This window comes from Arvicola amphibius, chromosome 9, assembly GCF_903992535.2.
Source record: "Arvicola amphibius chromosome 9, mArvAmp1.2, whole genome shotgun sequence".
Lineage (NCBI taxonomy): Eukaryota > Metazoa > Chordata > Mammalia > Rodentia > Cricetidae > Arvicola > Arvicola amphibius.
In genome coordinates, this window is record NC_052055.2 from 56,034,349 (window position 1) to 56,059,614 (window position 25,266).

Consider the following 25,266-nt stretch of genomic DNA (forward strand, 5'->3'; position numbering starts at 1 on the left):
TCATAAGACCCGGGGGTGATGTCCCTGCGCTGTCTGTCTCCTTGCCAACAGCTTGGACCTCTCCTGGGATCAGCTGACATAGCCTCCGTGGCCTCTGGCTGAAGAGTCTGGCGTGTGCAGAGGCCAAAGGGAGGAGGAGTACGTCAAGTCTGAGCTGGCTGCTACACTGCAGGATGCAAGACAAGTGCGGGGCTGCCCTAGCAGCCTCCGGCCCTTCTATAAGCACACCTCCTCCAGATGCCTGAGAGTCCTGGCTGCCCTGGAGTTTACTCGGGGTCATGGTGGAGGCTGTGGGGTTTCTTTCAGATTGGCCTAGCACTTCCAGGCTCCCAACAAGGAGAGCAGAGAGGGCAGCATCCTGGAATGAAGTTTCCAGGCATGAAACTTTGCCTAGGCAGGTGCGGTTATGCCTTCATGTCTTCTGCCTAATGTCTCTTCCCTCACCCTCTTAAGGCCTCTGCTTAGCATACACAGCACCCAACAGGATCAAGGGCAGATGAGGGAGCAGAGCCGGGAAGAAGGAGGTAGAGGATGCTAGCTGCATCTGGACTTTTATAGTCTTTTTTGGCAGAGAGCTGATGATCCCCCAGAGTGCCCAAGACAGCACCGTAGCCCATCTGGGTAACAGTCGGCTTTCCTGGAGCCCAGCCCTAGGTGGTGGGGCTGCTTTCTGTACCCAGGGAACAAATTCCTCCTCCACCGGCTTTCCCTGTCACACGCCCAGGCCATAGAACACACATTATCTTTGTTAATTTATGGGAACAAGGCTGCTCCACAGGGACCACCACTCTAGGCCACAGCCCTGCCTACACCCAGCTGTTTATCTCAGATGTGTGGAGAGAAAAGCCAAACTCCCCCACCCTCTCCTAGGCAAGACCCCACCCAGTGCACACACATGGTACAGATGTGAGCTCTCTGACCCCTGTGGAAAACAAGCACGGGGCCTGGCGACCACTGGGCGGCACAGCTGTATGGACAGATGGTGTAAAAAGCCTGGTGGGAGAGCTCTCTATTGAACCTCGGAGTCCTTGCACCTCCCAGCTCCCCTACCCACTCCAGGGCCTCCATGTCCCCTTTTCCTTGGCCTTGTGGCCAGCTCAGTTCCACATCAAAGATCTCCTTAGCTGACAGTCCTCACAGGGGCCAGCTGCCTCTAGACTGCCCACTGCAGGGCCTTCAGTCCGCTCCACGGAGAGCCCTGCCCAGCTGTGGCTGGCCTCTGGACCTCTCGGGGCCCAACAGCTCGGGCCTTCTCTGAGAGAAGTGCCTGCTCTGTCCAGTCCCTCCTCATGGCTCCAGCTCCCGGGAGAGGCGGGACAGTTCCCGCTGGTTGTCGATGACCTTCAGCTGCTGGACGTAAGCCCAGGTGCTGGCTGGACTCCGGGTGCTCAGGGACTGCTCAGAGCCTGGGGGAAAGGAGAGCCATCAGGGGGGGCACCATTGCCACCTCACCAAACCCACGGCTGCCCTCTCCAGGGAGCAGCGTCAGCTCTCGGGCTTCCATTCCCAACCCTACCTCCTCTTAACACTAGTCCCCACAACCACCACCATTGGATTCCAAGGATATAGTACCCGTTCTCTAGTTCAAAGGGAACTAAAACAGGTTGAATGTGGTGGTGCATGTTTATAATCCCGAGCTTCAGAAGCTGAGACAGGAGGATGGACAGTTCCAGGCCCCATTTCAAAAAGATAAGAAAAAAAAAAATGGCCACAAATAGTGGTATGTGCCTTTACTCCAGAACCAAGGAGGTAGAGACAAGGGGATCTTTAAGAGTTTGAAGCCAACCTGGACTACATAGCAAGTTCTAGGCCAGCAAAGACTTTGGCTCAAAAAGGTCAAGAAAACAAAAACAAACCAATCAAACAAAGGCTGGATGGCTAGCTCAGGGTGTGAACTGTTTGTCTTGCAAGCACGAAGACCTGAGCCCAAACCTCAAAACCGGCAAGAGTCTATGATCCCCATGCTGGTGAGGTAGAAGGAAGCAGATCTCTGGGGCCAGTTAGCCAACCTCGACTACTTGGTAAATCTCAGGCCAATGAGAGGGCTTGTCTCACAAAAAGGAAAGGGTGGGTACCTGAGGAATAACCCCCCAAGGCTGTCCTCTGACCACTGTATACATATGTATACATATACATGTGCATATGTGCATACATGAATAAGTAAAATAAAACCTGAACGAAGTTTATTATAATATGTATGAAGCATGTGGGTGTGAGATAAGGCTATTTTAAAAAGCAAAAGCACAGGTTATGGCACAAACTTGGAATCCTGGCCTGGGCTACAAGGTAAGACTGTCTCAAATATCAATCGATCGATCAACAAATAAAATATAAAACACAAGACAGAGAGAGTAACTCCAAATTCACCAGAGTGGCAGCTGTGTGGGGCAAGGGAGTGGACAGTGGAGAACCAAGCTGTCATCCGTGTTCTACCTGGACTGAGCCACAGGCTCAGTTTATTATCAGCAGGAGTATCTGTGAACACGGGATGGGCATCATGATACGAACCGTATGCTATGACTATTCTTTAACCACATACAACTCATATCAGATAAATACACAGGCCAGAGGTAGCACCTGTCCCATACAGTGCCAATGGACTGTACAAAAGCAGCCGGCTCCATCCCTGGCTATGCCAACTACTGCCAGTACCCCTGACCCTTCACTTACATGTGGAAATCCTTGATGCCTGGCTGTCCTCATGGATGTGGGAAACTCGGCTTCTGAGTGGTGACAGAGGCACTGGGTAGGATGAAAAGGGCAAGTCAGGGAGAGAGCCATGCTGAGCCTCCCTGGGAGCACTGAGGGACCACTTCTTACCCGTGCTGTGGCTCCGGCAGTGGTGGAGCATCCGCATGGCTCTGGCCATCATTCGCTGTGGGTGACACAAAGACATGAGATCTGCCTGTGAGCCCAGAGCGTGGCCTGCATATGGGAAGCTGGGAGTCAAGCCCCCTTTAAACCGTGTTCCTAGGGACTAGGGGTCTATAAAAGACAGGGTGAAGGCTGCTTCAGCCCAACACACCCAGATGCTCAAAAGCAACAAGGCAGCAGCTGGAAGACAGAGAAGCAGATGGTGATTAGGGAAGGCTAAGCGATAAGGGTTAGAAGGGACTCTCTTATTGAACAGTGTGATGTTTGGGACTGTCATCCCACTAGTTCCAATAGGAAGGCAGACCCTCCCTCCCATGTGCAGTAGAATAAGGGAGGAGTGATTTAATAATAAGTACTCTGTTCTAAGAAAACCAGCCTACAATTCACAATCCCAGAGAACCCAGACAACAATGAGGACCCTAAGAGAGACATACATGGATCTAATCTACATGGGATGTAGAAAAAGACAAGATTTCCTGAGTAAATTGGGAGCATGGGGACCATGGGAGAGCGCTAAAGGGAGGGGAGCAGAGAAAAATGTATAGCTCAATAAAATCAATAAAAAAGTTAAAAAATAAATATTCTGTTCTAATTTATTTTTTTGAGACAGGATTTCCCTGTGTAACAATCGTGGCTCTCCTGGAACTCTCTTGGTAGACCAGGCTGGTCTCTAATTCATGGAGATCTGCCTGCCTCTGCCTCCCAAATGCTGGGATTAAAGGCATGTGCCACCACCGCCTGGCAAAGATTTATTTATTATGTATATAGTGTTCTGTCTGCATGTATGCCTACACACCAAAAGAAGGCACCAAATTGGCATTATAGATGGTTGTGAGCCACCATGTGGTTGCTGAGAATTGAACTCAGAACCTCTGGAAGAGCAGCCAGTGCTCTTAACCGCTGAGCCATCTCTCTGGCCCCTTTAATTTTTTTGTGAAACAAGGTCTCTCTATAGCCCAGGCTGTTCTTAAACACTGAATCCCCCTGGCTCAGCCTCCTGTGTACTGGGATCACTTGCATGCACACCTGGGTTCACACTCTATCAGCTGACCCCTACCCCGACCCTTCTTGGGCAATTGTCATGCTGCCAACCTACAATGGAAGTGGAAGCCCACTTTCTTCACACTCACCATCTTCTCAAAGTTGATGAGGTTCTCTACGAGCGTGTGGTTTCCCTCGTGGATGAAGGTCATGTCTGCAAAGGGATGACTTCACTTACAGCTTCTCCCCAGGAAAGGTGAGGGGCCAACCACAGGGATTACAGGGATCACAGGGCCTGTCCCACCCACATCCTCGGCCTCCAGCAACCTCCACGTCATCCCCAATGCGCTGACGTCTCTTGGGATTTCAACCACAGCCCTCGGTGCAGCCCTACTATGCTCCTGTCCTACCTCCTAACTTAGCTCGGTGCTCCCCGTATACCAGCCCCTCAGCTGTCATCACCAGACAGTGCTGAGGGAACATGAATGTTCCCGGGATGGAAGCAGAGAAGAGAGCACGGGTCCTACCTTTGAGTAGCAGGGGCATGAAGGGGATGACAGGAGGGGAGAGCTTGGTGAGTGCCAATCGATACACTCGGTGGTTCCATGACGGGTCCTGTGAGGAGAAAACGTTTCCCTGAGGGAGACCTGTGCATGAGGGCCTACCACAGATCCATCCTCTCCTGGGTCCCAGGCCACATAGGAGAGGCCCCAAGCCAGCTTCCCCCTCCTACAGGGTCTCACTGAGGCAGGGTCTGTGGTAGGACAAAGGGAGACAAGGACTGGCTTTCTAAGTTCCAAATGCTCCCAGGGAATCTTCATGGTGATTAGTCAGAGGCCTGGAGGTTTCTGGGAAACATCTCCCAGCCTCTCTGTCTCTCTGGTGGCTGTACTCTTCTGAACCCCTTGGATTCCATGAGGTGACCAGTTTTGTAGAGAACTCGTAAGACTTAAAACACCTTGGCGCTCTTCTCTCTAGACTCTACAAAACCTTCAAAGGTTCCAGGAAGCTCAGCAGACGTCATTCCTCACTTTCGTCTTAAAGGTTCCGCCAGCAAGCCCTTCGAGGGTCCTGAAGGGGACAGCGACCCTCCTACCTGACATACAGTGGGTGTCCTGCTCACAGCCTCAAGGAACAGAAGACCACAGTCCTGTCTTTGCTGTCATGCTTGGCCATCAGTCTGAACCCACGGACAGAGGAGCTAGTCTGGCATCCAGTGATCCCCTCTCCCCCACCCCACACCTGAATCTTAGACCCAGGACATCTCTGGACCTGCCGTAGTCTCATATCCAGGGCAAATGCCCTTAGGTGAATACCAAGGGGTACAGTATATCACAAGGCCCCCCATCACTATGCCACACACCCTCCGCCAGCCGCCAGCTTCCACAACCACAGGCCAGAGGGATCCAGGCCCTCGGTGGGCACTTAAAGCTGTGGAAGGCCAAGAGTCAGTGTTCAGAGATGGCAGAGATGGGCCCAGCACGTACCAGCAGCCTCTCCAAGGCAGAGTACAGCTTCCGTACTTTATGGGGTAGACGCTGTAAAGGTAAGACAGATGAGGGGCCATGACTGGGAAGAAAGAGACACCCTAGACATCCCCCAGGAAGGCAGAGGCCTGGCCTTGGCATCGGATCTTCCTGGGCACCTACCTCCCAGGTGTGGGCCAGGCGGCTGATTGCAGAGTTGCTGAGGCCAAACATGACGGCAAAGAAAGAGTTGAGATTCTTCTGCTCCTTGAGGCTGTGAGCACAAGACCCAGGCACCCTCAGAGGAAACAGCCATGTCCCCAGCGCTGCCTTCGCAGGGTGGGTGGCTTAGGAAGCAAAGGCTCTCGGGGACCCAGGAACAAAGAGAAGGCAGATTGGGCAACACAGTGGGCAAGGAAGGGGGTTAAGAAAGGGCAGCCACAAGACTGGCAACACAGGGCCACTGTTTCCACACATCCCATTATCCCTCTATACCCGTCATCTCTCCACACAGCACACTGTCCCAACAGGCACTCACTGGGCCGCCAGCTTGATGAACTTCCGGAGCAGCTGAGCCCGGGACCCAGGAACGGAGCAGAGACAGAGCTCGGTGGCCACCCAGTACTGCAGCTCATTGAAGCGGCGCATGAAGCGCTCCAGGTTTGCGGTGGTGACATCCCGCAGGTGCTGGGGCCCCAGCACATAATGGATCAGCTCCACCTGGATGGGGTAGAGGCCTGGTCAGCATGCTAGGCCTGGCGTCCTGGCCACGCCCCCTCCTGGTCTCCACCTCCTGCACCTGGTGGATCCTGTTGAAGAGGCTCCAGTCAAGCTCTGTCAGCTGGCCTGCCAGGTCCTTGGCGCTCACTAGGTCCAGCATTTCAGAAGAACCCAGAGTGGGCCCCAGCTGCTCAGGATGTGGCGTCTGCCGGGGGAAAGAGTGCTCAGATAGGACCTGGGACAAAGGCTTTACCTGTGGTCAGAGGGGCAGTGGACAGACAGGGCACTTGAAGTGTAGGGGCTTCTTGGGTCTGGAAATGGGGGTCTCCTGGGGGGTCACTGTACTGACAACTCCCTCATGCTGGAGTTAGGGTAGCCCCTCTTCTCCTCGGACTCTCCACAGATGCTGAGGCCTTCCTTCTCTCTTCCCCGTGATGACATAGGAGCAGGCAGAGCCAAACACCTCCCTCTCTCCTCTGCGGCCCTCCCCCAGAACCCACCCTGCCTCCCACAGCTCCCCGGGCTCTGGCAACCTGCCCGTCCCTACCAGCTCATGAACTTCCTGTGGGTCGACAACAAAGAGCCGCTCGTTGAGCCCCAGGGATGTGGCCACACCACGGGCATCTGGCTGCAGGCCAACGACATCTGCCAAGGCAAGGGCAGTGTTGAGGGGAGGCGGTTGGGAGGGAGGCCAGCTGGAGGCCCCTGCCTATCTGAGAGTTTTCTTCTGGCCATGGCTGAGTAGAGACTCCAGACTTACAGGTGCACAGGCCTACACCTCAACACTGCCTGCAACACCAGAGACTGATCAGTCTTAGGGGAGGCTTCAACTTCCCGGACCCTCAGCTTCTTCTTTCCTTAATCAAAGATGGTAGGACTCACTCCAGCTACATCCTAGGTCACGTTTTTAAAAATTATTTTTATTTTATTTGCATTGGTGTTTTGCCTGCTTTTATGTCTGTGTAAGGGTGTCAGATCTTGGAGTTACAGAGTTGTTAGTGTGGGTGCTGGGAATCGAACCTGGGTCCTCTGTAGAGCAGTTAGTGCTCTTAGCCACTGAGCCATCTCTCCAGCCCCGGGTCAGTTTTAGAAGCATGGCTATTGCAAGTAAATGATGTGTATAAAAAGGCCCTCTGAGAGTTAGGAAACGCCCTATACACCTCTTGGTGTTGTTTTCATCAATTGTGGACTGGACAAGGTGTTGAGTCTTCGAGTCTCCAGGCCCTTGGCCAGTGGCTTCCCATACAAGACTACCCATGTGTCCAGAGAAGAAGCAGCTCCTCTATTTAATTAATCCATTTTCTCACCTGTTCTGCATTTCTAGTTTGTGTACAGTTTTATAATCACCGGTCGATGATGTGGGGTTTTTTTAGAATTTTTTTTTTAGATTTTATTTATTATGTATACAGAATTCTGTGTGCCTACGGGCTGGCAGAGGGCACCAGATCTCATTTTGGATGGTTGTGAGCCACCATGTGGTTGTTGGGAATTGAACTCAGGACCTTCGCAAGAGCAGGCAATGCTCTTAACCTCTGAGCCATCTCTCCAGCCCCTGATGTGGTTTTTATATGTGACTTATAAGCAAATGTACACTTAGGGAGATTTGTAATAGAGCATTGGTTACTGGATAGGTGTTCATCAGTGATCTGAAAATGACTGCCACACAGTAGGGTCTCAATACACTAGACTTTAGCCAGCGGTAATTCACCAGGTAACCACGAGGGGGCAGTGCTTCCTAGAGCTGCGCACACAGGTGTGCTACAGAGTCTGCTCACTCTGGAAGGGAGAGGACTTTTATCCTTACCTGCCACAGTTCCCTGAGGACCTCAGTTTCTAACTGCTGGGCTCTGGCCATCAGGCCCAGGCTACACTTTTCAAGGATAACAGTGGCTTTTTAACATACCAAATTCTCCAAAACAGGTCCTAATAACCTAGGTGACTGTCTAGGCAGAGATGCACTAGGTTCTGGGTGACATGCCTTATGGGTATCTGTAGTATAACAACTCCAGCTATCTCTCATAACAGTACAGGGATAGTGCCCACTGGACAGATAAGGAATGGAGACTCAGAGAGGCCAGGGTCCCCCAGCTGATTAGAGGTTAAATTGGAATTCTCACATCGCTCTGGGAGTCCAGTCTGTTGTCACCATCCGGCTGGTTGGTTGTGGTTTCTGTAGTAATCTGAGCACCTAACACATTGTGGCTACATAGCTGATTCTCAGAAATGTTTGTTGTGGGGGCTGAAGAGGAGGCTCAGAGTTTAAACACACTGGTTACTCTTCCAGAGGACCTGGGTTCGATTCCCAGCACCCACTTGGTGTCTCACAACTGTCTGTACCTCCATCTTCAGGAGATCCAACCCCCTCTTCTTACTTTCATGGGACTCAAACACATGTACGGTGGTGCACAGACCATACATTTAGGCAAAACACCCACACACATAAAATAAAAATTATAAAAAAGAAACTAATTTTTTAAATGTTTGCTATGCTAGTTGGTTTGTCACCTTGACACAAGCTAGGCCCATCTTAGAAGAGGGAACCTCATTTGGGAAAATGCCTGTGTCAGAGTGGCCTGTAGCAAGTCTGGGGGAGCATTTTCTTGATTAATGATTGATCTGGGAGGACCCAGCCTGCTGTGGGCAGTGCTACCCTGGGCAGGTGGTTCTGGGCGGTGTAAGAAAGGCTGAGCAAGCCAGGGGGAGCAAGCCAGTAAGCAGCACTCCTCTGTGGCCTCTGCTTTGGTTTCTGCCTTGAGTCTCTTCATTTCCCTTCACGATGGGCTGTAAAATGAAGTGTACATTTGCCTCCCCGAATTTATTTTGATCATGCTCTTTATTGCAAAAGAAAGGAAGAAAGAAAAGAAAAAAAACAAGAAGGCAAAATAGGAAGTCTGCTGAATGACTTAATGAATGAGGACTATCTAAAACCAAAGACTAGCCACATGCTCACTAATGCTATTAGCTCAGGGAATACGCCAAATTCTCTGAACTCTGGTTTCCATGGTTAAAAAATGGGATGAAATTTCCCCTTGAGAGATGGTGATTAGGAATAAATGAGTGTCCGAGAGTGACACATATCAGACACCGTTCTAAACACGTTCCTCATTCAAGCTTCACAGATGCTCTGAGAGGCACAGCATCTCACTATCTGTGCTTTACAGGTGATGAGCTCAGAGAGCTCACACTCCCTGTGCAGGGAGTCACAGCCAGAGGAGATGTGGTAATCTTACAAGCGCAAGGCATGAATATAACGGTCTGAATTCAAGGGTGTTGGTGTGGATCTGAGGGCGCCCTCCCAGGGTGGAGAGTCGATCCAGAGACACAACTTACCACCTGCGGAATTGACCTTGACCAGAACCTGCCCCTTGGTCCAGTGGTCCTCATGGGCCAGAGCTGCCATCACCTCTCTCACGGAGGCCGTCACAGGCAGCTGCAGAGTCAGCACCGAGTGGTCGGGTTTGCAGATGTCGTAGGGGACTGGAGAAGAGGAAGGACTGAGATGGGTCAGCAGGTGCCTGGTCTCCCCACCCCATGAGGAGCAGGGCCGTAGATCAGTAGCAGGACTCCCATAGGCCAGAAAAGAGAATTTAAGAAGTCCACTAGGCTAGTGGGAGGGCCCAGTGGGGTGCCCCGGGCCTAGAGAAGGAGCAGAGGTCCCCACCTGCTTGGCAGCTATAGCAAAGGTCCTGAGGAAGACCACATTCCTTGCCACCCCTCATGATAGGCAAGGGAGGCAGAGACAGCAGTGCTGACGTCAGTCCACGCCTGGCTTGCTCAGTCACCCACCTTTGTCCCCAACTCGAATGGCACCACCAGTGCTGCTTGGGAGGGGTTCCTCCTGGCCAGGGAGCCAAACAGGTGTGTTCCGGGCCTGGGACAAAAATAAAAAAAGGACAAGGCTCCAGCATTCAGAAACAACATGCAGGAAGAGACAGGGAGGGCCTTTGTCACCACCTGCAGTGACCCCAAAGCGTCCTAAGGCTAAAGGGGCTCTGCAGTTCGGTCATCTGAATCCAAGCAGAGGGAGGGCAGGGAGCCAGCCTGAAGGAGACACAGAGGTCAAATGCAGGCCAGTCATCCATGGGACGGGGCAGGGGAGGGGGACGATTCAGCCATCTCTATAAACAGGGACAGAGCTGTTCTGGGATAAAAATGCCTGGACCCAGTTTCTTCTCTCCTTTCCTCACTTAGCATCTGCTACAAAGTGGGCATTGTTCTGGGCACTGAAATAGTCACAGTAGCCCTTGGAGAAAAGTATTTTTAATCCTCATTTTATGGATGTGATAAATGAGACCCAGAGAAGTTAAATAATATGTCAAAGGCCACATAGCAACTGTTACGGGTTTCGAAACTTGCTATGCTCCCTCTGTGCCCTTGTCCTCCAGACAGAGTGGGCTGCAAAGACCAGATACCCTTTCTGATGGGCCAGCCTACGGTGAGTTCATCTGGCCTCGACACTCTCTCCAAATCCGGTACTTCCTCTCTGTCTCTAAATGGAGCTGGTCCCCTGCTCCCTGTCCCTTCCTAGACAGCTTCCTCGAGTCCCCACAGCGAGTGCCACCTGACCACAGACAGTGTTCAAAATGCTATCACCTGTGGGTTCACCAGGGCTCTGGCCTTAAAGTTATATTCCCATTCCTGCCCCCAAACTTCTTGCACCCAGGGTTCCCACATCCTGCCTTCACTACTTTCTGCAATTCTGGGTTCAGGCTCCTCCCTGCTCCCCAGACCTTGTCACTTCCTTCTGGGTTCTTCATTTAGAGTCGCCAGTGCCCTCTCTCCCACCCAGAATTTATTGAATATATGTGAGTGCTCCATCTGCATGCATGCCTGCACACCAAAAGAGGGCATCAGATCTCACTACAGATAGCTGAGCTGCTGTGGTTGCTGGGAATTCAACTCTGGACCTCTGGAAGAGCAGTCAGAGCTCTTAATCACTGAGCCATCTCTCCAGCTCCCAGGATGATCTCTTAACTACTACAATAGTTCACTAAACTCCCCCCAGCCCTCAGGTCCAGCCACTAACCCCCTGAGCAGAGAGAGGTACAGAAGTCATCACTGTCTCCTCCAACCTCTCAACGGTTCACAGCTGGGACCCTGGGAGGAGACAATCTGGCCTCTGCCCACCATCCTGGCTTCCTCAACTATCTCCAGTGCTGCCCTGGGGCCCTATCTCTCCTCAGCTCAGCTCCCGGGACACTTCTCTAAGCCCTCATGGTAAGTCAGTAAGTCGGATTTCTCCTCTTGCCTTCTCAGGCTCCATTGACTTCACACATCGGGAGACTGCTTCACAGCTCTGGCCCCTAAGACTGTGACTAAGTGACTGTGAACCCATGGCCACACCACCCAGCATCTCGTATAGTGTCTGACATGCTGGATGACTGACATTGACTCCCGGGTGTAAGTCACATGCCGTATGTAAAGCAAGTAGAGATTCTGACAGGATGTGACAGACAGGAACACACAGCACATTACGAGTTCTGCAGTGTGAGAGGAGCCTAGTAAAGAGTAGGATGAGGGGGCCCCTGGGTATAAGGAGTTTGAGGTAACAGTCAAGGTCCCTTAGCAAACAAAGGAAACAATCCACAGGTAAGAATACTTGGAAGGAACCAGAGAGGACACACATGTTCTGACTCTGTTCAGAACAAAGAGTGAGAAGGCAAAGGAGCAACCAAAGAAAGGTTTGTGCAAAGGCTAAATGCAAAGGTCCTGAGGTGAGGCCAGCTTTGACCAGAGCAGACATGAGCCAGTGAGAGCCTCTGGCTGACGGGGCTGGCTGAAGCCAAGGTACTGACTTTGTTCTCCTCCAATGCATCATTCCCCATTACCAACCCCTCCTTTCTTCTCCCCGGTCCTTTCTCCCACTAGTCTTCAACAAAATCTTAGCACCAGCCACAACTTCTCATCTGGGAGTGGGCTGGCCACCTGGACCCCAGAACGGGCCATCATACTTTCTAAGCTCCTACAATACCACCCACCAGAAACCCTTGTTCACCCAGGGGTGAATGCAACCTCCTGTCTCATCTCCCAGCTACAAATGCAGGCACAAACCATCTCCCAAAGGAATAAAATCCCCTTAGGGAAGGGATGAAAGTGTCCCCCTAAGCTTGTAGCTCTCTAACAGGACCTCCCCTGATGCACCCACCCATCACAGGTCAAGGACCCTCTGGGCATGGAGGCAGGAGGGGCAGAGGGAAGAAGCTAGACCAGGCAGAGGGAAAAACAAGAGGCAGGGCAGGTACCTTGATCTGAGGAGATGCATTCCCACAGCCATTCTCCAACCTGCAGAAAGGAGTGAGAGAGGAGGTGAGAGGGCCCCTAAGAACCCCTCAGGCAGGATGCCTCTCGGGGTCAGTGGCCACAGTGGTCTGGGTCCCATCTCGCCTTCCCCAGAAGCTCAGAGGGATGCAGAGGGGAGGGTACACAGGGCGGGGGCAAGATGCACTTAAGACCTGGATTAGCCTTTGTGATTTCCAGGAGAGAGAGGGAAGCAGGAGGGAGACACAGACTTCAGGAATCTGAATGAGCTCTTGCCCTTGAACCCCAGTTGCCCCCATAGGTGTCTGGGGAAGCAAGGTAAATAAATGCAAAGGAGTCGATGGGCAGGATAGGTAGAAATTGGTGCCATTGTCCATAGCAACTGGTCAGATGGAAGACGTGAACATGTGGGTGCATTCAACGTATAGATGAGCCTATGAATGACTGTAGCGTGTGCGGGAATAGAAAGGGGCTGACATAAGCCAGGTGGCCTAGACTGAAGGCCCGGACGGACCAGTGCCAGCCACTCAGCCCGGGCTGCATAAAGAGGACAGACAGACTTCAGTCAGAGGGTCACCTGTGATGCCGCCTCCTCTCTGGACACTGCTCCCTCAGCAAGTTGCTAAGTCGGGCATCCCTGCTCACCAGGTCTGAGAGTTTCTGTGAAAGGCTGAGCATTAGCCCCTGGGGTGGCTGCTGCTGTATCTTCACGGGCATCCCAGCCAGCCCAGCTGCACTCCCAGGTACCTGGAGGAAGCTGGTGGCCACGGGGTCTGAGTGGAGCATGGGGCTGTACAGGGCCACCCACCGGCTGACTAGCCGCAGAATCTGCTGCCTTTTGTTGCAGACGTAGGTGCTTCGTTCCTGTTCGCTGCCTCCAGCAGGCTCTGCCGGCTCCACATGGAAGGTGGGCACCAGTCAAGGGAACCACACCGTGCCACTAAGGCCACCCATCACCCCTGAGAAGAGGAGGGGCAGAACCAGACTGGGACAGGTATGTGCAGGGCATTGGGGAAGGATGACAACAGTCACGTGGTTGGGGATTCCTTCCCTCACCGCCACACACCATCCCATCCCCTACCCACATCGCCCTGGGGCTGGAAGGATATTGATGCAAGAGGGCAGTGAAGAGCTGGGTGCTGGGCATGAAGACACTGTGGGTCAGCAGGAAGTCACTGAGGAATGTCTCTGTTGGGCAGGGTTAGGGATGGGAAGGAACTTCAGAAGCCAAGTCATAGCACAGCTATAGGAGCAGCGGGAGCACACATCCTCAAGTACGGCACAAGCAAGGGAATCAATGCCCAGCCCCTATTACAGCGTTCTCCACCCAGACCAAGAGCACTTCCTGCCAACTGCCTACATAGGCCAATCCAGCCCCTGATGAGGTCAGGCCACAGTGACCTCCTGATGACTCAGAGAAAGGCAGTGTGTTCTGACTCTACCTGTTGGGTCATGAGCACTGGAATCTGGTCGCATAGCTTCCAACAGGAGTTCTAGGATCTTCTCTGGGGTGCCAGACATTACTGTATACCTAGAGGAAAACTAGTCCGACTATGGCACGTGCCCTTCCGCCATCACTCCGTCCGCATAGACATCAATCACTGATCCCATCCTGCCTCCTGATTGGCCAGCCCTATTCCATCTTGGAGAGGGGGCATTGATACACTCCCCCCCCAGTCCTTCAGTGCCTCCTACCGGCAGAACACAGCATGAGAAAGAAGCAAAGGCTGAAGGTGGGGGAGGTGTGTAAGTGGGGAGCAGTGGGGAGCGGTGTAGGGGGAGATACGGCGGGCTTGTTACCGATTCCTGCCTGGGGTCGGGGGGCGGGAAGGGCCGGTGCCCTGAGAGCTCCTCTCCAGAACCAGCACCACTTTGCCATGCTCTTCCAGTCTCATGGTTTTTGCTTCCACATCCTGGAGAAGGAGCCACACAGGAGTCCAATGCCCTAGGCTCCTTTCCTGACCTCCTATACCACCTCCCTTCCAAACCCTGAGCCTGCAGGCTCCTGAGGCCCCTCTGATCTTCTCAAGACTCCCCTTTATCAGACTTTCCAACCTCAACCCCTCCACAGACCCAAATCCCAGCCTCTGCCACCCACCAGTCCCTGGTCTCTCACACCACACTGAGCTGGATCCCAAGTCTGCTTACAAGCTCTCGCAGACATCAGTGACCCTGGGCCACACTACACCATGTCCTCACCCCCCGCCCCCACGGCACCTTGATGATGCGGTTGAAGTCCTGCTTGTCCACACGCAGAAAATGACAGTTATTTTCTCGGAGGATGATGGTGGCTGCCCGAGGTGCGTCGTTCACCAGAGCCAGCTGTCCAAAGTCGTCTCCCTCGTGCAATGTGGTCACCAGCCCCTGAAGCCAGGACTCAGTCACAGCCCACCCTACCACCAGCCCCTGTTGGGACAGACTCAGACACATCTGTGGGATCAGTAGCCTTGGGACTATCAAGAGGAGTGTCCATGAGGATTGACATTCCAGGGGACTGTGCTGGGCTGGAGGGAGAGCTTACCTTGCCGTGGGTCACCACATTGACAGATCCCTTCCAGATAATGTACCACGAGGTGCCCTTGTCCCCCTGGCTAAACACTGACGGAAGCACAGTTCACATCAGTTCTCTTCTGTCACCCACCACTGCCCCATGGCCCCTGACCTTGTGGCCAACCCGACTTACACACAGTCCCTGCCTTGCTGTGTGGTTCAAAGAGCAGAACGGCAGCTAATTCCCGCTTCACCTAGGGGTGGGAGAAGGAAGATCAATAGTGTCAACCTGGGGAGAAGAGAGACAGGCTGAGAGAGAAGGTAAGTCCAAAGACAAGGGACTGAAGGATGGCATGGGCCAGGCTGCTTATCTCTGGGATGTGCCAGAGACAACGTAAAGAAAAAAAATGGCCAAAGAGGTGGGGAAAGATTCAGACTGAAGGCTAACGGTAAGAAATTAGGTAGAGAGACTGGAGGGACGGCTCAATGGCTAAGAGCACTGGATGCTCTTCCAGAGGATCCGTGTTCAATTCCCAGCATCCAGATGGCAGCTCACAACGATCTGTAACTAGCCATTTCCAGGGAATCCAATGCTCTTTTCTAGACTCCATAGGCACCAGGCATGCATGGTTTATACAGACATACATGAGAGCAAAATATCCATACACATAAAACATAAAATAATTTAAAATTGTAATAAAAGGTGGGGGGGGGAGAAGCCAAGGTGTATGGCACATGCCTGCTATCCATGCACTCTGAGTTGGAGGCCAGGCTGAACTACAAAACATGTTCCAGGACAGCCAGAGTTGTTACACAGAGAAACTCTGACTCAAAAAAACAAACAAAAAACCAAAACCAAAACAAAACCAAAACAAAAAGTGGGGTAATTTTAAAAAAAGAAAAAAAAAAGCCAGGCGGTGGTATTGCATGCCTTTAATCCCAGCACTTAGGAGGCAGAGGCAGGCGGATCTCTGTGAGTTTGAGGTCAGCCTGATCTACAGAGCAAGTTCCAGGACAGGCTCCAAAGCTACAGAGAAACCCTGTCTCGAAAAAAACAAAACCAACCAAATAAATAAAATGAGAGAGAGAGAGAGAGAAATTAGGTGGAAATCTTCAAGCCACAGACTTGAAAAGGTGGGAACTGTTCACACACACACACACACACACACACACACACACACACACGCACACGCACACGCACACGCACGCACGCACGCACGCACGCAAGCACGCCCCCTCCAGCAGTAGGCGGTAGGAGCCCGGGGGCTTCCAGAGGAAGAGGTCTAGCTAAGGGCAAGCCCGTGTGTGTACTGACGGAGTTGGAGAGGTGGGCCACTGCCTTGATGTGCAGCAGCTCTTCGAAGATGAGGTCCAGCTCTTCATCTGTCCGCTGACCTGGGCTGAAGGAGCAGAGGAAGTCCTGAGAACTGGGGCCAGAGCCAGAGAGGAGCTACCCCACCTGCCTTCTGGGGCCTGGGACCTGGAGCCAGATGGCAACTCCGCAACTATCAGTCAATCCGCCGTTATCAATAACAGGCTTTGTGGGTGAGGCCCAGGTCCTGGGCACTGTGCTAAGCACCTTTCACGCACTATTTCATTCCATGCTCAGACTATGATGAGGGCACTGTTATCCTCACTTGACAGAAGAGGAAGCTGGCTGAAGAGGCCCAAGGTCACCTGTTGAGTAGCCGGTTGGGCTAGAAGCTGAACCCTGCGGACTCAAAACTCCTCACCCTCTGTCAGTGGGGAGGGGGTCTTTAGACCCTCTGGCCCAACACCCGCAGAAATAGGAGAAACAGCCTGGGATGTGGGGGCTGAAGTCACATGGCAAGTCCAAGGCAGAATGAGAGTTGAGTTCAGGCTTCTACTCCTTCCCCCAGGTGAAAGTGAGTGCCTTTGGGGTATAACTGAAGGCCACGTGAAAGTGGGGACAGAGGTCAGGGCTCTTCACTCACGGCTTCCGGAGGGCCACGGTGAGTAAGGCATCAGGCCCTCGCTGCGAGAGTAGAGCCATTGCCTCAACAAGCTCCTCTTCTACATCATGAGTTCCCGCAGGTTCTGGCTCTGATCCAGGGAACCTATAGAATTGGGCATCTCGGTCCTGGAAGGTCCAGTCATGTTTCACTGGGAAGCCAAAGCCCAGGCAAGGCAGAGAAGAGAAAATGAGGCCGGGTATTGGACTTCATACGAAAACCCTCAGCATGCCTTATAGCCCCTCCAAAATTCCCAACAGAGTCCAGTCCTCAGGTCAGCCCTCCCTACCCCCACCTAGTCCTAGTGCCCAATCTGAGCTCAGCTCACCATGGCAAAGGGCACCCTCATCCAGCAACACCTGGCAGACACCCACAGCTTGGCTCCGTGAATGGACGCCAAGCCCCAGAGACAAGATCACATCCACCAGCTCCCGGCCAGAGCAGCACTGCCTGTGGGAAATGGAAAGAGGCCAGAAAATCAAAGTGGGAGTGAGCAGGATCTCTATCCAAAGTCACTGTCCGGGCCCAAGCCCAGTTCTTCCCCTACAAAGCAGGGCTGGGCCCCAATGCATGGAGGAGAGCAGGGACAGAAACTGCTAGGGTAACCATCAAGGGCAGGCAGGAGTCACACTTGCCACTCACCGATATAGTCGGAGATGGTATTTTCTGTCTCGGATGAGGGAAGGGTAGGTGGCCAGGAGATGACGGTGGAGGAGCTTCCCAGCCTTGAGCACGCGCTCTGTGGTGGCCTGGGATGAAGTGGGGGCATGGCAAACTTAGGCCTGAACCCCACAGCCTGTTGCCCCCTCCCAGTTCTGCTTTCCTCTACTCATACCTGCTCCAGGCTCACACTGAAGTCCAGGGACTCCTCGCTGTTGTTGAGTGGTGTCTGAGGGCAGCAGGGAGAATTTGCAGATCAGAGAGAGGGAGGTAGGACCCGTTCCTGCCTTACTCCCTTCTTCCCTTGCCCGAGTCTTGGCCTCAATGTATCCAAGAACCTTTACGCCATAAATAAGCAGATGTTGTTTGCCCAGTGTGCAAGACACTGCCTGCTCCCATGCTGCTGTCTCTCTCAGAAGACAGTTTTATCCCACACCGGTGTGCTGCGGATGATAGCCCCCAAGACCCCCTACGCTGCTCACCCAGAGTCCACCCATGCTCAGGCTACCAGGCAAACAGGCCCTGTGTGTGGTTGGTGGGAGTGGCACTGGAGGAAGTTGGAACACACGATACAAGATTCATGAGAGGCCAGGGCAGGAACATCTTGGGAGGCCTGGGAACACCAGCTCCCAGCTGGGACTATAGGCTTGACCCCAAGCTCAGCTCTGTGCCCAAACACAGGGCACTCTGGAGGGCTGTGGATTATGTGTTAATGAACACATAAACCCTGGAGCCAGACTCTGCACTGATGGTGTGATCCTGAACAATAACTCTATGTACGAAATCTCTAAAGAGCAAATCGCAGAAACCCACGAGCTTTCGGCAGGCCCCGTCAGTCGCTACAGATTGCTTGTTTAACCATTGCTGTGCCTATGGCTGTGCATACGGTAGCTTCCATTATTCAGTGAGGCCCAGGTGGGGCTGTGGCTGGAAGGCTTGTTTCTTTCTAGGAGATACTGCGAGCCACAGCCCTCTAAGGGTGGGTAAAGCCTTGGCAGCCCATAAGACTGGTTTCCCATGGAAACATTGGTTAACAAGGGTCTTGGTAGCAATGTTGCCACCAGAGACTCCAGGGCATCTGTACCCTGGCATATCACCACGAAGACCCCTCACAACCCTCTTTTCCAACCATCTGAAAATGGAGAGTTTATGAACAGCTCTGTGCAGGCTGCCCTGCTCTCTATGAGCCCTCAAAGGCACCCTGTCAGCTCACAAAGCATATCTACCTCCCTGATAGCACTGCATCCTAGGTGTGGTAGGCAGAGTAGGGACTGTCTGCTCCTTGTGATTTACAGGTAAACAGTCTTGAGGTGAATTTGAGTAGCCCACAGAAGGCAGCCATGCACGTATAGGACTGCTAGCCAGTCACAGGTAGGCTGGAGCTCCCACCCAAATGGTTTCCTTACTAGTCCCATTCCAGCCACCTTATCTGCCAGCACCCAAGGATCTGGAAAAGCACTGGCTAGGGAGCTGGAGTCCAAGTCCTCTCCCAGAGACTAGCAGGTCTTAGGCACAGACATTTTGTCACTAGACCCAGACAAAGGCCTGGAGGTCTGGCATGGGTGCCTAGCCCAGCATGGAGCGGAAGTCACTAGGTGTCCCAAGGGTAGCCCTGCCCGGGTCATGGGGCCCAGACCAATGCCAGACACACAGCCCTAGAGACTTAAGGACAGGAAATGCGGAGGAGGAGCCAGGAAGGGAGGAAGGGCAGGAATGCTATCCAGCCAGGCTCTGTGTTGGAACAAACAGTGCCCGAGTGCTAATGACTTCTTGTTATTCATGTCAAAATGCCCAAGTCACCCTCGTTCCTGCCCCAGCTCCCTTCGGTGCCTACGGCCCAGGCTCTAGCGTGAGCTCCGTTACTGCTGTTAGATTTATTTGTGTGTGTTTGTGTGTGTGCATGCATGTATGTGTATGCATGTGCTCATAGAAGGTAGAAGAGGGTATTCGAGCCCCTGGAACTAACTGGAGTTACAGTAATTGTGAGATGCCTGACATGGTTGCTCGGGATCAAACTCAGGGCCTCTGCATGATGAGCAGATGCTCTTATCCACAGAGCCATCTCTTCAGTCTCAGGTGGTTGTTGTTCTTGTTGTATCTCTTCAATCTCTGGTCATTGTTGTTGTTGTTTTGTGGCAAGGTCACTTGTAGCCCAGGCTGAAGTCACTAAGTAGCTGCGGATAACCTTGAACTTCTGATCTCCTGGCCTCACTTCCTCAGTGCTAGGAAATCAAGAATTGCCACTATACAGGCTCCTGCCATGCTAAGCCCACACTCTACCCACTAAGCTCCATCCCTTAGCCAACCCTTCCTGGAATTATCTGACCTAGGAGGCCACATGACCAAGCTGGTCACTTCCTGCCCTACCCCAAGGGATGGGCATGGGAGTCTGAGGGCAGTAGCCTGAGAGTGCAACCGTAAGGCATGTGATCTTACTTAAAAAGCTGAAGCCCTCGGAGCCTAGGGTCACACAGTTGCTCAGAAAGGGGTGGTTCAGGTGTTGTCTCCATGTGAAGCAGGTGTTTGCACTCTATTTCACAGCCAGAAAAAGGTTGCATAACCCACGCTAACAGGTGGCAGACAGCATTCACACCAGAGCCTGAGTCCACAGCCTCCCCCCCACCCCTACCGTAATCTCTCGTGAGTTCAACCCCTGGACTTCCTCAGGGCAGGTCCCAGCCACAGAAACGGCAGAGGCATTCTGCCCTCAGGAACAAGGGACACTCTTGTTAACATAGCCCGTCTGTGCCCCTTCAATGCTCTTGTGAATGGGGACCTTGGGAACAGGCAGGGAGAGGACTGTTAATGAGCAGTAGTGGGCACCTGTGTGGCCATTGGAGCCAGATGCCTGGGTTCAAATGCTGCTTTCTGCACGGCAGCCAGGGTGTATGTGACCTTAGGCTGACTTAAGTTCTATGTGGACCAACTCCTTTTCCGTGAAGGAGAAACCTTTCCCAGAGAGTTATTGTATTATTGAAATAGGCTAATAATCTCAAGGCCATGGAATGGTCCCCGCCTTGCAGCCACTGCTCAGCATAAGTTAATGCAGTAATCCAGCATTCTACTTCTTCTGTGTACCTTCCTACTAACGTGGGATTCCCTGCTGTATGCTGTGAATATGTTTTATTAACATTGGTTAATAAAGAAGCTACTTTGGGCCTGTGGCAGGGTAGACTAGAGCAAGGCGGGAAAAACAAAACTGAATACTGAGAGAAAGAAGGTGGAGTCAGAGAGACGTCATGTAGCTGCCGAAGGAGACAGATGCCAGACAGAACTTTACCTGGTAAGCCACAACCTTGTGGTGATACACAAAGTAATAGAAATGGCTTAATATAAGATGTAAGAGTTAGCTAGAACTATGCATAAGCTATTGGCCAAGCAGTGTTGTAATTAATATAGTTTCTGCATAATTATTTCGGGTCTGGGTGGTTGGGAAACAAACACGCAGCCTCTGCCAACATCCTACTGCCTTGACATATGGGCTATGGCTGGCCCTGGTCTTGATCTCATGACCCTTGAGTATCATTTTGAGGTTCTCAGTTGGAAAGTAATGACTGGCGTGGGTCAAGTGATGACCCTCGGCCCTTGCCTATTAACGTTTCTCAGCTGAGAGCAGGAAGGATTTGAGGTGGCAGAAGGGTGCTGGCACTAGTCTGATGGCCAGCCCCATCCTCCCTCTCTGTCACTAAGAATCAGAGCTTGGCTGGAAGGACAGTCAGGGAACCAGACAGCGTGGAAATCCACCAGACTAGTTCCTTTGGACATGGCTAAAGACCTAGGCCAGGTGGTGTACGGGGCAGGGACACAGAGCGGGTCAGAACTATTCTGTAGGTGGCTCTTGGGTATGAAGCCCAGTTCAGCCACTCGGCAGCTGTGCAGCCCTTCTCCTGCTGCTTGACCTCTCTGTGCCTCCCTTTTCACATCTGTAAGACGAAACCATTAGCATTGACCCCACCAGGCTGTTGTGAGCATATTGAATGCAGCAACAATGAGCTGTTAAAGGGCATGGGGCATAAGTATTGTGATCTTACACTATCTTTATTTGGATGGATTTGTTTTGGGATCAGAGACACTTACCCCCAAACTGTCATATGAATGGAAGAAACATTCCAGGCTTGCTTGAGTCTGTGGGGCCCACCCATGGTCACCCCAATCTTTCTCCTATTCCCACATATAGTACAAGACCTCATCTCGCCCTCGTATTTTTCAAAAGTGCTCTTTACCCTCTGGCTGTACTGACTTAGCCATAGTTGATAAGTCCTTTCTGCGTTAACCGTGGCCTGGTCTCCGATGAACTCTTCTTCAGGCTAACCCACTTTCCCCTGGGCTTTTTGAAGAGGTGGGTGTAGCCTGAACAACCCAGCCCTGTCTTCTTGGGCTCTGGGCTCACCTTCTTCACCCTGTACATGCACACACCCTGCTGGGACTTGTTCCCTCACAGGAACACTTCATGAGTCAAAGGAGCCTCAAGAGCGTCAAGAGGTGCAGCCGCAGAGACAGCCAAGGAGCTCCGGAACACACGCGGTAGACTGGACCTACCTCACTCCACCCCTCAAGGACAAGCATGGTAGAGAGCTGGGGACAGCAGTCTCTAGTCCTAAACACTTTAGTCAACAGCCCTCTCCCACTTCTTCCGTGAAAGGCAGAGGTGGGTCTGCTTCTGAACCTTGACACTGTTTACAGTCCAGCAACCCTTATTTTTATGTTTTCAGCCTCCCGTGCAAGCTGGTCCTTCCTTTCTGAGGTCTTAGGGGAGCTAGGAGACTGACCAGCGACTTCCTCCACCCTCTCCCTGACTTTGGATCCCAAGAGAGTCCCCAGTGACCTCATTGTCCTGGCAACTGACCTTCTCCTACCTCCTACCTAGCTTCTCCAAGCTGGGAAGGGGACAGGAAATGCACAAGTAATTATAGCCTGAAGGGGAAGGCTGGAGGGAGGTTCCAGAGGCTAGATCCCAGCAGGAACTACCGCCCTGCAGTGACCCAGAGCTTGAGCTGGGGACGTGGGGTAGAACCAGTGCCCCTCCCACCCTATTTGAAAAATCCAGGGAGAGAAGGGCAAGTAGGGACTGGGCTCCAGTGCAGGGTATCTTCTCCTCTAGACACACCTGGGGCTTTCTCAACCCCGGCCCCCTTTATTAGAGAGTAGTGTTTGAACAAGTTAGGGAAAGGGGGCAGGGGTGATGATTTTACTCAAATGGACTTGTTGGTGAGAAATGATCCTTTCCAAGTTTGTCATCCTCTCCTGCTTTCTTTCCACCCTCTACTCTGTACCCCTTGCCCCTACAAACACACACACACACACACACACACACACACACACACACGTGCGCGCGTGCGCACATACACACACATACACGCACACACACACAGTGCCCTCCACCCAGTACCCTCTGCCCCTACACACATACACACACACACCACCCTCCACTCAGTACCCTCTGCCACACACACATACACACACACACACCACCCTCCACCCAGTACCCTCTGCCCCTACACACACACACACACACACACACACACACACTCAGATATACACAGCTTACAGACAGGACTGTCAAGCCTGGTGGTTGGGAAGAGAGAAGAGTATCCTGGGGACTGGCTTCTCTACCATGCCACCCCTCCGGCTCCCATCCTTCCCACTCCCTTCCTTCAGCAGACATTCTCCTCTCTGAAACCTCTTCAGTCTCCTATGGCCAGGTGCCAAGCTTTAGCTACACAAATGTCTCACCCCAGGAGCAAAAAACAGAATCAGCCCGGTTAAATTGTTCACCAAAGGAGACCGTTGCCACAGCGATGTGTCAAGAACAGTAACCGAGCTAATTTCACCCCCACTTGACCTGGCCCCACATCTCCCACTGCCACACAGAAAGAAATCACAACACATAAGTCCATGCCTGGTACAAGGAGGTGATGGATAAAGGATAAAGCCCTAATGGGGGGCAGATCAGCACACCACACACAAGGCTCTGATTATGTGGTCTGCCACACATACCAACTCCAAGCTGCCCTGCCTTCTCTCTACCCAAATGTTTTACTCGGCACCCCTAGAGCAAGCTGCCTGGCCCACCAGCACTGCAGTGCGGACTCTTCCAGCCCTGGTCCTGACTGGTAGATGGAGGGTACTCACCCAGCGAAGTCCCTGGATGCAGCTGGGCCGCCTGTGCTCAAACACCAGCTGGTAAGAGCAGCACCGGGGACGGTGCATTCTTTTCAGGACCATATTGAGCAGCGTGCCCTCTGGAACCACGTCAGGGAGACTTCCCACCTGCGGTGCCCCCACAGCTGGACTCTCCACCACAGCTGGGCCCACCTGCCAGTGGTTCTCACCTGGCCAGCTGACCTGTGATGTAAAGGAAAAAGTAGACAGCCATCGGCTGGAGGAGCTGGATCTCCACACTACACCACGTTTAGCGTGCTCCGCACTTGGACTGGTCAGGCGGAGATGCAGCAAGCCTGCCAGGAGCCGGGGGAGGGACAGGAAGACCTGCCCCGGGTCCTGCTGGCTTGGCGCACCTAGGGGTCTCCAGCTGGCTCACAAAGATGGGGCCCTTCTCAGTCCTTCCTGGAATCCTGCCTCGCCTCACTGCCCATGTCCTGCAGGCATGACCACCTCTCCCGGCTTGAGGCTGTACACACACTAGATCTTCAGAAGCAGCTTAGCCTCAAACTCTCCTCCCCACCACCTTCTCCCACCCAAACTCCCCACGTGTCGGCTTCCTCTCCCGCCCTTTCCAGCAGCTTTCCTTGGCCCTGACCCGGGCTCCACCTTACCCACCTTCATGTTTTTTCTCCAGCTCACACAGCGGTGCACGCTCTAGCAAGAGGCTGGAGGATCCCTGGCGCGCTCCAGCGCAGCTCCAACCTGGAATCCTGGAGGGGTGTGGGTGCGAGCGACACCCGGGCGGCAGCGAAGGGCCAGTTCCCAGCAGGACAGGTTGTCTGGAGGAGCAAGATGCAGGGCTAGGCAAAGGGGCTCGACCTGGGTGAGTAGAGGTCTGAGGGGAGTGGGGGAACCCTCACCCCTCCCCAAAGACTAAGAACTCCGAGCCTTCGCCTCGGTTCCAGATGTAAGCGCCAGCTGGCACAGGGCGCTCAAGCGAAGCTGCAGCTGGCACTGATCCGGGCGGGAGCTGTCACACCCCCTGCGCTGCCCGCCCCTTCCCCTCCCCTGGACAGGCCGAGGGGGCGGGGAAGAGGCACAGGCTTTACGGTAGGGGTGCTCATAGGGGAAGGGGCCGGACCCACAGTTGATGGAGTCCCTACCCGGGACTACGTCAGTGGGTTCAGCCTCCGGACCCGAAGCCCCAGCGGGTAGGAAGTGCTTTAGGGTGAATGCCCCGGTCTCGGCCCGGGCGCCGGTTTAGGGGCAGTAAAGGCTGCACCCGCCGCCACGTGGCCAGGAGGAGAAATGCAAACAAGGAAACTAGGGAAGGGGGAGAGAGTGAGTCATGGCCGCCCCACCCGAGAGGGAAATCCGGGCTGGGGCTGCTTCCTGACCAGGGGCATCCGGCCTCCCGTTTGGGTTCAGGGTCTTCAGCAATCTTCTTGTGGGGAATCCCGCTGTCTGGCTTCCCACCTTTGCCCTTCCAATCGCCCGGGTTGGGAAGTTGAGGCTGGAGGGGAGGGACCACATTCCAGATGGAGAGAGGGACGAGCAGATGCACTGATTGTGCCAGGGTTTAGATTTATGGTAGAGTTTCAAAGACAGGCTGGACTTTAGAGGGTCACGCCTCTCACTCCCTACCCACCCCCACCGGGCTCCCCTTTGCCGGGCTAGGTGAAAAACAAGCCTAGGCCCCACACCTCCCTGGGCCTCGTTTCCAGTGCCACACAGATGGC

The 25,266-nt window shown here is 53.2% G+C and overlaps 1 protein-coding gene across 3 annotated transcripts; it reads right to left on the minus strand.

Moving 5' to 3' along the window:
• Window positions 1-739: 739 nt before the first annotated feature.
• Window positions 740-24,586, minus strand: Rapgef3 (Rap guanine nucleotide exchange factor 3). 3 transcript variants are annotated; one of them, XM_038343323.1, is made up of 28 exons: window positions 24,203-24,586; window positions 23,555-23,767; window positions 17,598-17,651; window positions 17,405-17,511; window positions 17,091-17,212; window positions 16,745-16,913; window positions 16,105-16,189; window positions 14,983-15,043; window positions 14,821-14,897; window positions 14,517-14,663; window positions 14,100-14,212; window positions 13,742-13,830; window positions 13,409-13,487; window positions 13,047-13,206; window positions 12,877-12,959; window positions 12,284-12,323; window positions 9,828-9,912; window positions 9,372-9,518; window positions 6,589-6,686; window positions 6,121-6,246; window positions 5,860-6,041; window positions 5,505-5,595; window positions 5,343-5,393; window positions 4,383-4,470; window positions 4,005-4,069; window positions 2,821-2,875; window positions 2,671-2,723; window positions 740-1,406 (listed from the first exon to the last, which is right to left on the minus strand). In XM_038343323.1, exons 1-28 carry the CDS (start codon window positions 24,206-24,208, stop codon window positions 1,389-1,391), a joined length of 2,664 nt encoding a protein of 887 aa, XP_038199251.1. In that variant the 5' UTR covers window positions 24,209-24,586; the 3' UTR covers window positions 740-1,388. The 3 variants fall into 3 exon arrangements, with proteins under 3 accessions (XP_038199251.1, XP_038199250.1, XP_038199252.1); XM_038343322.1 differs by having other exon boundaries at window positions 2,671-2,742; window positions 24,203-24,571; XM_038343324.1 differs by lacking the exon at window positions 24,203-24,586 and adding an exon at window positions 23,941-24,083 and having other exon boundaries at window positions 2,671-2,742.
• Between the last annotated feature and the right edge of the window lie 680 nt (window positions 24,587-25,266).